Genomic DNA, 17,838 nt, shown 5'->3' with positions numbered 1-17,838 from the left:
GATTAAACAGGAAAGCAGAAATCGGAGGGACCTTAGTACCCCCAAGAAAGAAGAGCAAGGAGCAGAGTACCTACTTTAGACTCAGGAACCTGCACTATGAAATTCCTAGACCCAGAGAAGACTGATGGCAAGACACACAAAAATCTCAAGAGATGTCATAAGATCCAAGAGATCCAACAGATGTTGAAAGGAGGCGAGGAACTTTCCCAGAACTGAAAAGAGAGAGCCCCCCGCTTCAAGACTTGGACATGGGGTTTAGACATTAAACCTCCAACACTATGATAGAATAAATTATATTATAAGTATTTCTGTCATACCAGCATTTGATAATTAAGACACATAAGCAGGTGATAGATATAATGAGCTGAGGACTAAAGTGGATGGTGACATTGTGAGAAAGGAACTATGTATGGAGTCAGGTGACAAAATAGCTAATAGAGGGAGCCAAGAGAAGCAAGGAAAGGTATCAAAAATGACTCCAGAATCTGTGAGAATTGCGACTCACTTACAGAGTATCAGCTTCATCACTGTCATCATTCCCACAATCCCCTCAAATCTCTGTTATCCACTGCCACCTACTCCAGGCCTGCGACATGCCCAATTCCCTGCTATGAAGACAGTTCTGACTCATAGAAACCCGATGGACCATATAGAACTGACCACATTGGGTCCAAGACTGTAAATATTGGTGGGAGTAGGAAGCCTCACCTTTCTCCCACAGAAAGGTTGATAGGTTCAAACTGCTGACCTTGTTTCTAGCAGCCCAATGCACTACCCACTCTGCCACCAGGGCTCCTTTGAGCAAGCAGTCAAGGGTCACAATGAGCAGTTCAGATGGTGAAACAGGGCTGCAGGCTGAGCGACAGGACAGCATGGCAGTATGCAGGAAGTCTGTAATTGAGAAGGAGACGGATTCCTCAGTGAGGAATGTGGGAGACTACAGTTTATCTTGGAGAATTTCCTAAAATATTGAGTCCCAAATTTAAGTTGCCAAGGGAACAGCAAAGAATGGTATAATATTCTTGTTATACCAAGAATAACAAGAGTAGTAGGTGAATTAGCCCCTACCTCAAACGCACCTGTAAGCTGAGGACTTAAGACTAAACTTGCATGGTGTATGAAATGATTCAAAGATTGAAATTATATAATCCAAACCTGAAGGAGGGAATAGCATCAGTGTTTAAATTGTGAGATTCTGGTGTGCAGAAGCCTATGCATGACAATGGAAGTCCAAAATATATGTGTAGGATCTACAGGGAATAAGCCTCAGGCGATTTCTCTTTAATCGATCTTGAGGGATGTAACCTGGTTATCAGACAGAAAGAGTATTGGAAAGATGACTACAGCCGATTAAAATGATAACTCTGACTTGAGCTATTAAAACCTTCTCACTTGATCTCCCTTCTTATCCACTTAGAGCTTGTTATAGTTTTTAATATTTTCTTGGTTTTTCTCATATTGGGGTTTAACTGTTGTATTGTGTCATTGTTGGTACCCTTCTCAAATCTTTGTTATGTATTAAAAAATTTTTTTTGGTATGCAACCCAGGATAGGTAACTCTATAGAGACAATCCTTAGGATACGTCATGTTTTTTGAGGGGAAGGGGACGATGGGGAAGTGTAAGGAGGAGGAGACATCAAGGAGTTCAAGAAGGAAGAAAATGTTTTGAAACTGGTTTTGGTTGCTATTTGGTATCAAGCACATCAATCCTGCTTGATGTGGGATGGTGTGATGTCTGGGGGAAAATAACAGAACAGCAAGAAAAAGTGTAACTCATTGGTGCACGAAGGGCATCCATGCTGCCCATTAGCCCCATTCTGAAAGTGCCCGAAGGCACTCAGCTCTTCTCATTCGGAAGCCTCCTCTCCAAGCAGGGACCCCGGGCGCAACGCGGTCCTGGCGCTTCTTTCCCCTGGAAGTCGGATTGTGCTTCTGCTTCTACAGAGACTCATGTTGTAATTAACCACCGCAGTGGCAACACTGACCAATCCCCTCCATCAGGGTTTCGCACACCCTGCTTGCATGGGCCATTCAGTGGTTGTTACAGAGGCCAGGGAGAGAAGAGCTGCCTAAATAATTTCACTTCACCGCCTTACCCCAGAAGACAAAGCTGAAAACAACTGCTCGGGGCAGATGAGCCCCAGCTGTGACAAGGAGACAAGAACACTACTCAGATCTCCAACTCTTAGCACCAGATTTAAACACTGGTAAAGCGGGACACCAGAGGGACACCATTGATAAAACACATATCCTGGCAAAATAGCCACATGGCAGCCGAAAACCGTGTACCCTAGCTTGTTGTGCATTCTTTCCAAAATCGAGACTTTTAAAAACGCCGCAGGACACGAGACACATTGCTAAAATCAGGCCTGTCCCGCCCAAAGCGGGACGTCTGGTCACCTTATTTAGGTACATAGTTTAGGGTCACCTGCAACATTATGGGAAGTGTTATCCACCAACATCCCCTCACTTTTCACATTAAAAAAATCATTATATTGGGGGCTCATACAACTCATACCACAATCCACGCACACATCCCACTTTTCACAGTAAGTGTGAGGGGGTTCTTCAAACATCCTTAGGTTCAATAATTTACTAGAAGGACTAAAAGAACCCACTGAATGCTATTTTACCGATGGGAACATTTTATAATAGAGATATGACACGGTCTAAAATCACCTAAGGAATGAAAGACAAAAGGCAGCCCAGGAGACATACCAAACACATGTCTCCCACTGTGTTCTCCATGACAGTAAAGATGCACTAATCTCATGGTATGACTGTGTGACCATCTGCATGGAATATTGCCAACCAGAGAAGCCCACCCACATCTTTGGTATCCTAAGGTTTATTGGGGTTCATTCACAACCACTACTCACAACTGACCTTTCCTTCTGTGCCTGCTAAAGATGAAGATGATACTTTCAGTCTCCTGTTCCCTCTGGAGCAAGAACTGATGTGTGGGACCCAAATCCACCATGGTGTTAAGCTGTCACGTGGCCAAAGCCTCCGTGCACATAAAACTCACTGCCATCCAGTCAATTCTAACTGAGAGCGACCTTATAGATCAGGGTGGAACTGCGCCTGTGGGTGTCTGAACCTGTGACTATTTACGGGAGGAGAAAGTCTCATCTTTCTCCTGTGGAGCGGTTGGTGGTTTTGAACTGCTGACCTCATGCTTATATCCAGGAGCCCACCAGGGCTCCTTAGTGCACGCCAAGAGATTCCTATCTTGCAGATCCTTCCAGAGACTCAGAGATCACCTCACAGCAGCCAAGGGAAAAGGCAAAAATTCTCTTTTAGTGAGGTTAATTCTTGACTTAACACTGCTTTATTCAAAAATCACACAGATGATACTGTGTCATCATGGTATCTTACAAATATATATTTAATTAAATCTATGTAAGTTTATATTACTTCGATTTGAATTTCAATGTGTTCCATTTCATGGATTGAATTGTTATCCCATTCCCCTTCTCCCACCTTCCATGGCCATTGTCAGCTTGGTTGGACTATGATTTTCAGTGAATTGGTCTTTAGGTAATGAGGTAATATGGCTGTTACACAGTGATGCCCCATGTAATTTCATATTGGGGTATGTGATAAACCAGCAAGAAGATTAAAAGTGCTGCAACACTGATCCCTGATCCAAATGTAGGGGAGTCTGTGGCCTACAACCCTTTCGTTGTTAGGTGCAGTCCAGTGCGGTCTGGCTCACAGTGACCCTGAAGACAGCAGAAGGGAACACCGGCCATTCCTGCACCATGCTACCACGGTTATGTTTGAGCTCACTCTTGCAGCCACTGTGCCGACCCAGCTTGCTGAGGGTCTTCCTCCTTTTCACTGACCCTCTACCAAGCATGATGCCCCTTTCCAGGGACAGATGTCTCCTGCTAACAAGTCCACAGTATGCTAGACAAAGTCTTACCATCCTGGATTCTAATGAACATTCTGGCTGTACTTTTTCCAAGACAGATTTAATTGCTCTTTAAGCAGTTCATTTTCGGTCCCTAATCTTTGCTAACACTAGAATTCAAACGATCAAGTGTTCTGTGGTCTTTACTGCGTATTGCCCAACTCTCACATCTATACGAGGCCATTGCTAAGACCATGACGTGGGCCAGGTGCACCTTAGTCCTCAACGTGATAGCCGTGCTCTTCAGCAGGTTTAGCTTACAAGAAATCAAAGGAGAAAGGAGACCTCAGAGATCGGCGGGCCTACTACCATCAGAAAAGCAGTCAGAGAGAGCGTGTCCTATTGATCTGGGGTCCTTCCATGCACTGTGAAGGTTCCCAGACACAGAGAAGATTGATCCCAAGACACAGGGTGAGACCTAAGGAATGGTGGGCCTATAGGTCCTGAAAGAAGACAGAAACTTTCCCTCAGAGTCAACACAGAGAGAAAGTCATTCCTGGGCAGTCTGAGCAGCTGGCACTCTGAAGTTGGACATTTAGCTTCCTGAGTTGGGATGACATAAACTTGTTTGTTAAAGCCATACTGAAAAAGCCTCCAAACTCACGGCTACACGGTTGGTCCTCTCATAGTGGCTCCCCAGGGTGGAGTAGAACTGCCCCTGTGGGACAGATTTATCTTTCTCCCCAGGAACGACTGGTGGTTTCAGACTGCTGACCTGTGTAACCCACGATGGCACCAGGAACTCCACGGTCTGTTTCTTTGAGCACAGCACTAGGCAGAGACACTGGGTAGTTTTTATTATGTAAATTAGCAGAATAATGCCAGTTGACATCAGGGAAGTAGTCTCTTCATCTGGACATGTTGAATACGGAGAGGTGGAACTTTTATTTTTAATTATTTTATTGGGGGCTCATACAACTCTTATCACAATCCATCCATCCATCCATTGTGTCAAACACATTTATTGCCAGAATCATTCTCAAAACATTTGTTTTCTGCTTGAAATTTTTTCCTCCCTCCGTGCTCCCTTCTCCCTCAAGAGCCTTGATACTTTAAAATTTTTTTTATTATTGTGTCATTTCTTACACAGTCCAACATCTCCCTTCACCCACATTTCTGTTGTCCACCCCCCAAGGAGGAGATTAGATCCTTGTCATTGGTTCCCCCTCTTCACCCCACCCTCCCTTCACCCCGCTGGTATTGGTGTGGAACTTTTATATAAGTTATAAACATTTGTCATCATACTTTGCCAATGTCAATTACTTGATAGATATCAAAATAGCAGTCCAGCAAAAACCCAAGTAAATGTTTTAGTTTCTTTCTTTTTTCTCTTTTGCGTGTGCCCAAGAAACCATTAATCCAGTGACTGTCTCTGTAGATTCATCCATCCTGGATTTCTTATACCAGAAGGTGTTCAAAAAACAAGAAAACAAAGAAGCGAAACAGCTAAAGACTGTAACAAAATAAAATAGAGAAAAACTTCAATCAAAAGAAAGCAGAAAACATTAAAACTAGCATAACTTTAAAATGGGTCAAAAGCTGAATAGTCAAAACGTTGTGAGCAGATCCCCCTATGATGCGGGCTGGACCTGGTCTGGTTTCCAGAATTTTCAGTGTTTTGGATGTATTGTTTTCTGTAGCATTTGCTTGTTTATTTTAGAGTATATCTCAGAGGTGTTATGTCAATGGAGGTCACCTGCTTGAAGCTGTGTTTTCGGTATATGACACCCAGGATTGATGACCCTATAGGGACAACAAGTAGAGTAAGGCGCCCGGGGGCGGGGGGTGGTGGTGAGGGAGGGATACAGCGGTGTTGGGGGTAGCAAAAGGGAGATGATTTCAAGGAGTCCACAGAAAAAAAGAATAGTTGGAAACTGATCATGGTAATAATTGTGTAATTCTGCATGATATTTATATATTAAAAATTGCCCTAGCATGTGTGTGCAGTAAAAGAGATGCAGGGCTTCCTAATTCAATCAGTGTCTGACACCTGCGTCTTTTGTGTGTCCCCCACAAACGATCTCCGTGTTCACTGCTGCAGCAAGTTCCCCCTTAGTTGTTGAGGTTGCATTGATCTTTCTGTAAATCTACTGTTGCTGCTACAAAAAACCCCAGGTGACGTAAGTAAAAATCAGCAATGGATTACCTTAGACTTCTGCACGCCACGTGTCTGACACGGGTCTCACATGGCTTAAATCAATGTGGCAGAAAGGCTGCTTTCTGTTCTGCAGGTTCGAATGACTTTTTCAGCCTCTCCAGGCTGTACTTTTTCTTCGGCTTGGGGTCCTTTTGTCCACTTTAACAGTGGGGACGAAAGATTGGACCTTCTCACTCCCTCACACAGTCCCCTCTGATGGGAGTCCTCTTTCAATTGTGATTACATTGGGCCCACGCTGGCAATTCAAGATATAGGCAACCTCCTTATTCTACGGTAGCGTTATGTGACCACCCATGAAATAAATTCGATTGGTTACCATGTTCAAGGCATCCATCTTGATTCTTTTCATGGAATATCCTAAATTCCTGAGAAATGTGTCAAGAGTCAGAAGGGAGTATCCTAAGTATGCTACACTGAGGCCTCCCTTCCTCCCTCTTCCTTATTATTATCCCCTAAGCTAACCCCCTCACACAGCACCCCAACCCCTTCCATCAGGCACCCCAGTTCTGTCTTCATATGGCCTTGGCAGGCCTTGGAGAGTTCAAGTGGACCATGGTGTCCACCAGCGCTGTGGGCAGGTAGCTCAGCGGAAGGTAAAAAAGCTTGGCATCCCAGCCAGCTGAGTAGCGGGTGCGGGGGTAGCAGGCGGTCAGGGCATGTTCCATGCAGTCGGTCACCAAGGACAGATTAGAGGAGCATTGTTTCTCTGTATTTCCAGTGAGTTTGATGTCTGTCCAGCATGTGAGAAAAAGAAAGAAAAAAAAAAGAATTGATTATACTTTCCACTCCCATTCCTTCTACCCTTTTTCCCCTGTGACCAAATTTGGGAGAAAAGTCCCCACAGTCCAGAGCCGTCTCCTATGCTTACTCCTACCAGACAATCTTCACCGGCCACGTCTCTAAGGAGACTTTCCATAGCACCCTGTCTGGGTTCAGTCTGAGGATGCAGTCAGAACCGAATGTATGAGTGTTGTACCAACCCTCGAAAGAGAGCCTGAAAGCCCCTGAGGCCTAACACCAGGCCTGCTGGGAGCCCATGGGCTCTTCCTTCTATGGCTTCAAAATAATAGGCTCAGAGACGTCAGCCCCAGTCAGCAAGGCGAGGCCCTTTCTGTGAGTTACCGATGATGACAGAGGACCAGGGGGGTGGTCGCCCCTCTGCTGGAGAGGCAAACACTGTAGGACAGACCACGTGAGAGATATTAGCACTATGTCATGAGCCAAGGCCTTCCAGGAAAGAGCTGGCTTCTCTCGGCCTTGTCCAAAGCTCACTCACAGGAAGCCAGGAATTCCTCGCCATAGATCTCCTGGACTTCAGGGGGTGCCTTTTTCCACATTGCCTGAAAGTTCTGTATCATGTTCTCTTTGTCGGTGATTCCAGTCTTGAAAAAACCAGGCTCTATCATAGCCACTTTCACTCCAAAGAAGGAGAGCTCTCTCCTGCAAGACAGACAGACACAGGGGAAAGTACCTCAGATGCTGTGAGAGAGCGAAAACAAAGACAAAAAACAACCCAGGACAGGGGTGGAATGGACTGGAAGCTTGAGGGATTCTGAAAGGCCTTAGGTAATAAGAGAATAATAATGACCGTAGGATTGCCTCTGTAGAGGGAGCCATGGAGGCGGTCTGAACCCATAGTTCGCTCTGATGGACAATGACGAGGCTTTCTACTTCTGTAAAAATGTCCCAGTTCTGTTCTGTCCTATGGGTCGCTATGAGTTGGAATTGACTTGATGGAGTGAGTGAGAGGTTAAACAAGTATAAAAATTATTTTGCATCGTCAGCTCTTGATTCTACATGTGCTGTACTATAGCCCCAAGAAATGCTGTCACTTCCCAATTCCTTCTTGCTCAGTCATCACTCAGCAAGCCTCCTCAGTGTTATCACAGCTTATTCTTCAGTCCTCGTTTTGCGCTCTGCTCTAGTGAGCTCTTACACTGACCTTCCAAGGAGTCTCTTTCTGCCTTCAGACTTCCCGCCTCGGACGCAGGTTACACTTTGAGACTCCTCCGACCCCACACTAAAACTCTGCTGCATGGGATCACGAGTGCCCGTTTCCATTGTTCCCTGACGCTGAGCCTCACTGTGGATATATGCACGTGCGCCCAGCAAACAACAAATCCCCATACTTCAGTGTGCCTCAGACAATTCCCAGAGGGGAGCCCATTTCCAGAGCAGGGAGAGGTCTCAGGAAACTCTCTGGGGTGGCCCCACTCCTTCCACTGAGACTATAGAGGGTGGCTCCGATTTAGAGGGGGCGAAAGAGTTGAGATCAAAATAACCCCCCGGGAAAGGCTTCAGTGGAAAACAGAAGTGAGAGCGCTGTGCTGAGGCCTCATTCCCAGGTGCCTACCTGAGGGAGTCCGAGAAGGCCTCAACGCCATACTTGGAGACACAGTAGCCTCCGCCAAAAAGGGAAAGTCTGCCCATGACACTGGCAACATTGACCAGGCGGCCCCTTGCCTTCCTCACTAGAGGTAGCAGGCTCAGGGTCACCTCGATCAATCCCAGAAGATTCACGTCCAGCATCTTCATAAAGTCCCCTTTGGTCAGCCACTCATTGGGTGCTGTGGGCACTGAGACGCCAGCATTATTCACCAGTCCCCAGAGACCTGTGGACAGGGGGACATTAGTGAGGAGACATTCTGAAAGCATGTCTAGTGGGTACATAGTTAGGGTTCAACTGTGAGCAAAAAGATTACGATAGATGTTTTATGGTGGGAGGTGTTAGGTGTCATGGAGTACACACTTCCAAGTCCTACGTCCTCCTTCCAGTTGTGGTGACCCTTGAACCCACTGCTGCAGCCACTGTGTCAATCCATCCAATCAAGGGTCTTCACCTTTTCCACTGACCCTCTACTTCACCAAGCGTGTGTGCTGTCCTTTTCCAAGAACTGGTCTCTCGTGATAAGCATGTCCAAAGTACCTGAGACAAAAGCTCCCCATCCTTGCTTCTAAAGAGCATTCTGGCTATATTTCCTCCAAGACAGATTTATGTGTTTTACTGGCAGACAACGGTATTTTAAGTATTTTTCACCAACACCATAATTCCCCCTCAAGCTTAACTTGTATATGAGTAATTGGTGGTCTCTTCCACAGTTGGCCCCCGGCTTAAGTTTGGCTGAAATGTAGTAAATTTGATTCCAGCGTATTCCATCTGGTGAAGTCCTTATGTAAAGTGTATGTGGTTCAGAAAAAAAAAGTATTTTCAATGAAGAAGTCATTGGTCTTCTTTTAAATTGTATTTTTAATGCTATTTTATTTATTTTTCTTTGTTTAATAAATCATTTTGTTGGGGGCTCTTACAGTTCTTATGGCAATCCATGCATCCATTGTGTCAAGCACAATTGTACACATGTTGCCATCATCATTTCCAAAACATTTTCTTTCCCTTGAGCCCTTCGTGTCCTTCTCTTTTTTCCCATTCTGCCCCCACCCCCCAAGGTCATTGGTCTTGAAAACTTCTGTCTTGAGATATCCAACTTCATTTCTCTCACCAAGGTCATATTATCCAACTACTATGCTTTCCTCTTTGTTTCCAGCTTGTATATTCCAGTCGCCAGTAATTATCAATGCACCTTGATTGCATGCTTGTTCAATTTCAGACGGATGACGCTGGTAAAGCTTTCCAGTTTCTTCATCATTGGCTTGCGTGGTTGGTGTGTACAACTGACTAGTAGTTGCATTAACTGGTCTTCCTTGTAGGTGTATAGTAGTATCCTATCACGTACAGCATTAGACCTTATGATCTATCTTAAAATGTTCCTTTTGATGATGAATCCAACATGATTCCTCTTACATTTGTCTATCTGAGCATGGTAGACCATATCATTTGTTCATTGATAGTCCGTTACAGCTCACTATGTCTTAGATATTGATCTTTACGTGTTCCATTTCATTTTTGACAACTCCCAATGTTCTGAGAGTCGTATTTCCTACATTTCACATTCGGATTATTAACGGATGTTCCCAGCTATTTATTTTCATTTTGAGATCTGCTCTGTCTGCAAGTGAAGGTCTCTAAAGGTTTGCTCTGTCCCCTCAGTAAGGCTGACACTACTTTGAGGAGGCAGTGCTTCCCCGGTCCCATTTCAGTGTCTTTCAACCTGAAGAGCACATCTTTTGACACCCTATCCATTAATGTTCCTCCAATATCCATAATGTTTGCATTACCTAATCCCTCAGAAATGTACTGCCCCTTGTTTCTTCCTATTTTCAGTCTGGATGCTTCGCTGAAATGTGTTCACTAGGGTTGACTCTATTACCGTTTGACATGCCTAGCTTCCAGCATCCTAGTGGCACGTAAGCCAGCACAGTATGACAACACGGACAGACATGATGGCTGACAGCCGAGTGGTGGGCTAGCAGATGAGTGGGGTTGGAGGTAGAATGAATAACTACGTGGTGTCTGCGGTCATTACAGCTCCTGTTAGTTTTCTGAGAACAGTCACTTTGCCATTCTCCTCCTTTTGCTCGACATGGCCTCGTTCAGTGCCCGGAAGATGATGGAGAATTCAAAAAAAATATATATATGCAGGAAATAATATTAAAGAAACACAGCCTGTCCATTATCACTAGTCTAGAAACAGAGATAATAAAGTTTGGGGATTTTTGCTCATTAATGACAGTATACTCATTTACAATTTCAGATTGTTATGAGTATCTTATATTGTGAATGCTCAATAATGATATACTGAAGAAAGGAGAGAAAACAGGGAGAAAGGAAGAAAGAGGACCAAGGAGAGTAAGAGAAAAGTGAACGAAGGAACAACAACAAAATAAAAGGTGATATCTGGGCACCATTTGGTTGGAAATGACAGACTTGATACGCCCTGAAAGCAAGAACTGTTGTATAAACAGTTATTCCATGATGCTCACCTTTCTGACTCGATTGCTGAAGACAAAATTAGTGCATAAGCAAATGTGAAGAAAGCTGATGGTGCCCGGCTATTAAAAGATATAGCATCTGGGGTTTTAAAGGCTTGAAGGTAAACAAGCGGCGTGTAGCTCAGAAGCAACCAAGCCCACATGGAAGAAGCACACCAGCCTGTGTTGTCAGGGGTGATGATAGGATCAGGTATTTGGCATCAAAAAACAAAAAATCATCGCATTGTGAATGAGGGGGATTGCGGAGTGGAGACCCAAAGCCAATCTGTAGGCAACTGGACGTCCGCTTACAGAAGGATCATGGGGAGGAGATGAGCCAGTCAGGTATAGCACTGATCAAACATACAACTTTCCTCTAGTTCTTTAATGTTTCCTCCTTCTCACTATCAGGATACCAATCCTATGTTACAAATCCTGCTAGACCAGAGGATGGACACTGGTAGAGGGAGGAACTGGAAACACAGGAAATCCAGGACTGACAAACCCCTTAAGACCAATAATGAGTGTAGCGATACAAAGAGAATAAGGGGAAGGTAGGGGAGAAATAGGGAACTGATCACAATGATCTACATATAATGCCCTCCCTGGGGGACAGACAACAGAAAAGTAGGTGAAGGAAGATGTTGGACAGTGTAAGACATGACAAAATAATAATTTATAAATCATCAAGGGTCCGTGATGGAGGGGAAATGAGGAGCTGCAACCAAGGGCTCAAGTAGAGAGCAAATATTTTCAGAATGACGATGGCAACGATTGTACAAATGTGTTTGACACAATGGATGGATGGATGGCTTGTGATGAGTTGTATGACCCCCAATAACTTGATTAAAAAAAAAAGATGGAAGAGAGGACTGAGGAGCTGGCTGGTGGGAATTGGAGAGCCTTGTGAAGAATATAGGAGTAACAGATGAAGAAAACCAAACAAACCCACTGCCGTCACAGCAATTCCAACTCATAGCAAGCCGGCATTGGGTTTCTTGGACGGTCACTCTGCGGGCGGGGACAGCTCCATCTTTCTGCTGGGCACAGGCTGGTGGGTGTGCTGCCTAGCCCACAGCCCCACCAGGGCTGAAATATTCAACGGAAACAAATGACTATTCAATGAGGGAGGGGAGACAGACTTGAAATCCAATTTTGGCGGGAGGTTGGGGAACAATCCTGCATTTGAAAAACAGGACTGCCTTGAAGCCAATTTGCATAAAACACAGAGCACCATCTATGTAGAGAGCAAGCCTTACCTTCCACGCTGGGATGACCAGAACCAGGCATGCTCACCCCATGCCCTAGTGCCCAGACTACATCCTGAGCTCCAGAAAATGTCACGCTCTGCACCCCCCACTCCAAGCTCAGATGACCACTTTTACCACACTTTGTCCCTAGGCCAACCAGGTTTCAGAAAACCTTCTCTAGAAATTGCTTGGGAGGAAAAGTCCACACCCTAAGAACACGCAGAATGACAGATTTAACCGCCAACTGAAGTTAGAGCAGCAGAGCAGGCTTCAGCTGAGTTCGGGTTGAGGGTGGTGGTTGTTGATTTTGGAAGTACTTGACCAAAGAGACATGCCCCACCCATATAGAAATTAAAATGTTTTTATTTTGATGAATCTTATCAATATGCATGTTTCAAGCTACTTAGTTTAAAAGTGATTTAAGACAATAAAATGTAAAAAACAATTGCAACATGAAACAAAGTGCTGTTCAAATACATAATGCCGAAGTAAAAGAATACAGCTCTGAAAAGCCAACGGAGAAGTTCTGCTCCGGAACACGTAGGGATGCAACCATTTGCCTGGCAGTGGGATGGGACAGAAAAAGGATGTGGTTATTGTTGTCTGTGGTCAAGTCAATTCCAATTCATAGCAATAGAAAATTCTAAAGTATTACGTTTCGGAAGAAGTTTTCATTATAAAACTCATCACAAGAATATTTTTATTAGCATGTACTTTATGTATCATATAATTTGATAGTTTAATCATATTAAGAAGAGTCTTGCAGTCATTGCCACAATCAATTTTAGAACATTTTCTTTTCATTGTTAGCTCTCCATTTACCCCCAGCTCACCCTGCGATACCCCCAGGTAGGTATTAATCCAGTTGCTGTCTCTATAGATCCACCAATCCTGGATTTCATACACAGAAAATCAGAGAAAACACAAACAGGAGCAAACAAGCAAGCAAACAAACCAACAACAGTGATAGACAAAAAGAAAAACCTCAATCCAAGAGAAAGAAGAAAAATTAAAAATTTAAAAACAGAAACGGGGAGGGGGGAAAAGAAAAGAGGACCTGATGCAAGGGGCTTAAGTGGAGAGCAAATGCCTTGAGAATGATTGGGGCAGGGAATGTATGGATGTGCTTTATACAATTGATGTATGTATATGTATGGATTGTGGTAAGAGTTGTATGAGTCCCTAATAAAATGTAAAAGAAGAAAAGAGAAAAAAAAATCCAGAAACGTTAATATGGGTCAAATGGAAGATCCAGTGATAAGGTATCACATCTTCCATAATAATGTTACAACACCCTCTATCTATTAAAAAAAACTGTTGACCTCCCTCTACTATGGTTAGAGGGGATTCTCTGGAGGCTTAATCCATGTGAGGACCCTGTGGGTAGTTACATGCTTCCATGTCAACTTGAAGACATGTAAAGTATAGGGGTGGAGTTCAGGCTGTCAAGCAGGTCACAGCCTGATGCGGCCTCCTTGTGGGTGTGGCCTGCTCATGAGGACGATTCTGGGAATCTCCCCTCTCTCTGCATTGCCTTCAACTTCCTGCTGGCTGACCCTGATTACTGCCAGAGCCACAAGCATTAGGTCCACACAAACTTCCACCCACCAGCCTGTGATCTTCCTACATTTTGCGTCATTGCAAGAGGCTGTGTGGGTCTGAAGATGTATGGACTTGTGGACTAGTGTAGGACTTAGGAACTTGAGTTGGATTGGGCTGGGATGCTTACTTGATGTATGACTGCTTCTTGATATAAATCTCCTGCTTGGACACATCAGTGTCTCTTGGTTTGTTTCTCTAGTCAACCTGGGCTAAAACACCCTGAAAATGGATTTTGGGTTTCCACTATCAACCATATCCTTCTGTAAACCAGATCTTTACAACTTACACTCTAATAGTCTTTCTTTTGGATTTGGACTTTGTTATTTACAATCCTTGGATCACACAGGCTGCTGTGCTTTTCCACGTGGACTTGGTTGACTCCTCACATAGAAGACAGACCTTTAAGACCTTAGACACGGTTTTTTTTTCCCCTGATAGCCAGGCACCATCTGGTTTCTTCAGCATACGTTACTATAGCACCCATATCTTCAGTGACTTCTTTATGAAGATATGTCTAAGGTCTATATATGTCTATGGTTTATATATATCTCTGGTTCACTTTAGATACATCACCATCATTTATGATGGAGAACATTATATATCATCCCCTTGGGGTATAAGGTACTTCTATGGATAATGTCATTAATTTAGGCAATGGTATAGATTTTAAACACAGTTGATAAGAGGAAATACAAGTATAGGCTGGCTTGCTTTTTGTACAGATTAAATTTTTAAGTGATTAGACGCTATTTACACAAACCATGGAGGTTGGTGATATGGCAAACTCTCATTAACACTCATTCAGAAAGGCAGATCCATATGTAACAGATTAAGACATGTCATAAGAAAGAAAGGCAGATATTAAAATAATAAATAAATTGTTGTCTGGAGCACCCTCAAGGCAAGAGACAAAAACCAAAGTCCAAGGACCATCTATTATATAACATTGGGATAGCAGTCGTCTGCTTCTTCTGACACTAAGGAGTTAAAGCCTGAAGTCCAAGGGAGTGTGTTGGCTCCTTAACTCACAATAGGCGAGTTTGAGGTAAAGCCCAGTTCACTTAGTGGTTTTTCCACATCAAATCTCTCTGGTTTAGCCTATGAAGGACGTTGTGGGCCTAGAAATGAGAAAGTCTAAAGTCTCAGTAGTCCATAGCATGTGGCCTGGGTCAACAAGGGCTGAACAGACACTAAGTCAAAAATATTCACTCAGGAATATAGTACCAGACATTCCTCATTCCGCTTTAAATGAAAAGGATACAAAATATAATCCCATATATGTCATAATATTAACAGTTGTTATCTCTTGGTGATGAAATAATGATCCAATATTGCTTTGATCTTTATCTCTTACTGTCGTTTGCACAATGCTCATGTTTCAGATTTATAGTCAGACGAAAGAAGTTAAAGATACCGTCACCTCTCCCTAAAAAAAAGGAAGTTCCAAAGTATTCCAAAGGCTCCGGGATCCAGTTTCCAGTCGCTAATCTGGAGTCAGCAGTTAGAACTCACAACTGGACAACGATGAGCCAGTTGAATTTCACAAAGATTTACAGCATTGAAAACAATATGGGGTAGTAGACCCTGTCCTAGAAGGCCCTTCTGTCAAATCAAACTCATTGCCATTGAGTGGGTGCCGAATCCCAGTAATCCCCATAGGACAGGGTAGACTGACTGCGTGTGTGAGTTTTCTAGACTGGAACTGTTTACAGGAGTAGAAACTCCCTTCTGTCTCCCACGGAGTGGCTGGTGGAATTCGTACCCTGCACTCCTCTGAAAATGGGCTTATCTTCATTCTCTGCATAGGTGGCTCCGGTCTTCCTGAAGAACACAGCACTGAGGATGCGAATCCGCCTCCAGTGTGGCCCCCGCAAACTCCCACTGAAAGGTTCTGACAGAAAGTCAGCCTTGATCCCCACCTCAGAGGCACAGACTCAAATAAAACAAGAACTGTAGCTCAGGGGAAGGGAAGAGAAGAGAAGAGATATTAATTGCAAAAGACCCAATTGTCATCAGCACATACTCACTAAAACTACCGAGCCTCAGAATTGAGTTGGAGAGAGAGAGGGAAAGAGAAGGGATTCGGGCTGGCAGGGTGGTGATCTAGATGAGCAAGTATGGATTCACCCTGAAGCACGGGAATTCAGCCATAGGCATCTCTCCAGGCAGCAGAAGAAAGGTCTCCCAGTCACACACAGACAAGTGTGGGATACAGAAGGATTTCTCCCAAGCTGTTTCCGCCAAATATATGCCAGACAGCTGCTTGGGAATGACTATACTTGGAGGTCATCAGAAGTAGGTCTGGGCTTATTCTCCCTGAGAGCTATCTGCTATCTAGAGCAAGTAGTTACCACTGTTAATCCCACAACAAATAGGGCCCACTCCCTTGTGATAAGGATAGTAGTTGTCTGTTTCCTTGTAGGAGACCCCAGAGAGGTCAAACCCACCCAAGGATGATCAAGGTTAGGCTGCCATCTTGAATCTAGGGTCTGCCCATCTTGTCACATGTACACCCCTAATCCCTCTTCCTATTGCGTGTATGTCCTTAGACCACCCCCCTCATTACTCTATTACCTATAAGATAGCCCATTGCAGTGACGTATGTCCTCACCTGTAATTAGGGGGCTTGCATGTCCCCGAAGAAGATAAAAGGGGTCTGGCCTAGCATTAAATCTCTCTCACCTTCCACATGGACCATGAAGCGGGGCAGAGGTGAGCATGCTACTATGAATTGTGTCTGACTCCATTTACTTCAATACTTCTATCTCTGATGCTCCCTATAACTTTACTCTGATCTTTACTTATTATCGCTGCACAATTGCGTCTACCAGAAACGTAATGATGTGTTCAGGGCTGGCTTCCCCTGACAGACAAGAATCAAACAGACAAAAACAACAGGAATCTGGAAGGTACCTCTGTCGCCCACACGCTCCTTCACCCACTGGGCGGCTGCCTTGATGCTCTCTGTCTGGGTGACGTCCAGGATCACTGTCTCCAGTCTGTCTGACGTCTTGGCTCTCAGCTGCTCGGCTCCCTGCTCCGTCAGACACCCAGCCAGCACCCTCAAGCCTCGCAGGTCCAGCTGCCTGGCCAGCTGGTTCCCGAAGCCCGAGTCACAGCCCGTGATGAAGACATACTTGTCTCGCAGGTGGCTCACCACCTGCCTCTCCCGGTACCAGCGCAGAAGGTGATACAGGCCCACGAGAACTGCCAGGTAGAGCCACATGTCTTCAGGAGACAGAAAGGCTGGATCAGAAAAAGGTCCGGGACTTCTGAATCCGGAGGGCTGTGCAGTCAGCTGCCCTTCAGCCTCTTTGGCACAGGATCCTCAGCTATCTTACTGTTCAATTCCTCTCATATGCATGACTGACCCTGGCCCCAAGTTGTGAACTCTGCTCTACTGATACCAGGTCTAATGTCATTGGATGTCCCAAGGACCGCCTTCCTAGCCACCTATCTGTCTGAGAAGTCTTCCTCCTCCCAGCCAATCTCTCAGTATGTCCACTCCTCCCTACTCCCTACCTAGATGCAAACACATCCATACACATCATCATAGACACACAGACACTTGGACACACACAGGTGCACACACACACACAGCCACATACATTGGAGCCCCTTTGGTTTAAAACTGTGCATTCACTTTATTTGCTGACCAAGTCCCAGATTCTGGACTCTGAACGAAGTGAACTTTTTACTGGGAGGATACAGTGTGAGTCCAGAAACACCAGGTTTAAAATCTCAGCGTTGCTACCAATTGTCTACTAGCTGTGTGGCCTGGGGCAGATTATTTCTCCTTCTGAGCCAGGGTTTCTTCATCTACCACACAGTTTTACTCTTGTGAAAATTAAGTCACTGTCACTTTCTCTGGGATTCAAAGAGAAGGCCAAAGAATGTGGAGGACATCCAAAAATTGCTGTTTGGGGAAATGTTTTGTGATACAGATTTTTCAAGTACTAATTAAAAAAAGGAAGCGGGTAAAAACACATGAGGTAATGAATGTCCTTCTGATGGTGTCGTTGAGGACAAATGTCCAGGATCGGTA

The 17,838-nt window shown here is 44.5% G+C and overlaps 1 protein-coding gene across 1 annotated transcript; it reads right to left on the bottom strand.

Annotated features, from left to right (window-relative positions):
* Positions 1-6,587: 6,587 nt before the first annotated feature.
* LOC142450872 (retinol dehydrogenase 16-like) lies at positions 6,588-17,019 on the bottom strand. Its single transcript, XM_075552807.1, has 4 exons — positions 16,707-17,019; positions 8,429-8,687; positions 7,352-7,515; positions 6,588-6,805 (listed from the first exon to the last, which is right to left on the bottom strand). Exons 1-4 carry the CDS (start codon positions 17,017-17,019, stop codon positions 6,588-6,590), a joined length of 954 nt encoding a protein of 317 aa, XP_075408922.1.
* Between the last annotated feature and the right edge of the window lie 819 nt (positions 17,020-17,838).

This window comes from Tenrec ecaudatus, chromosome 6, assembly GCF_050624435.1.
Source record: "Tenrec ecaudatus isolate mTenEca1 chromosome 6, mTenEca1.hap1, whole genome shotgun sequence".
In the NCBI taxonomy this organism is placed as follows: Eukaryota; Metazoa; Chordata; class Mammalia; order Afrosoricida; family Tenrecidae; genus Tenrec; species Tenrec ecaudatus.
This window is presented reverse-complemented; position numbering and strand designations above follow the sequence as displayed.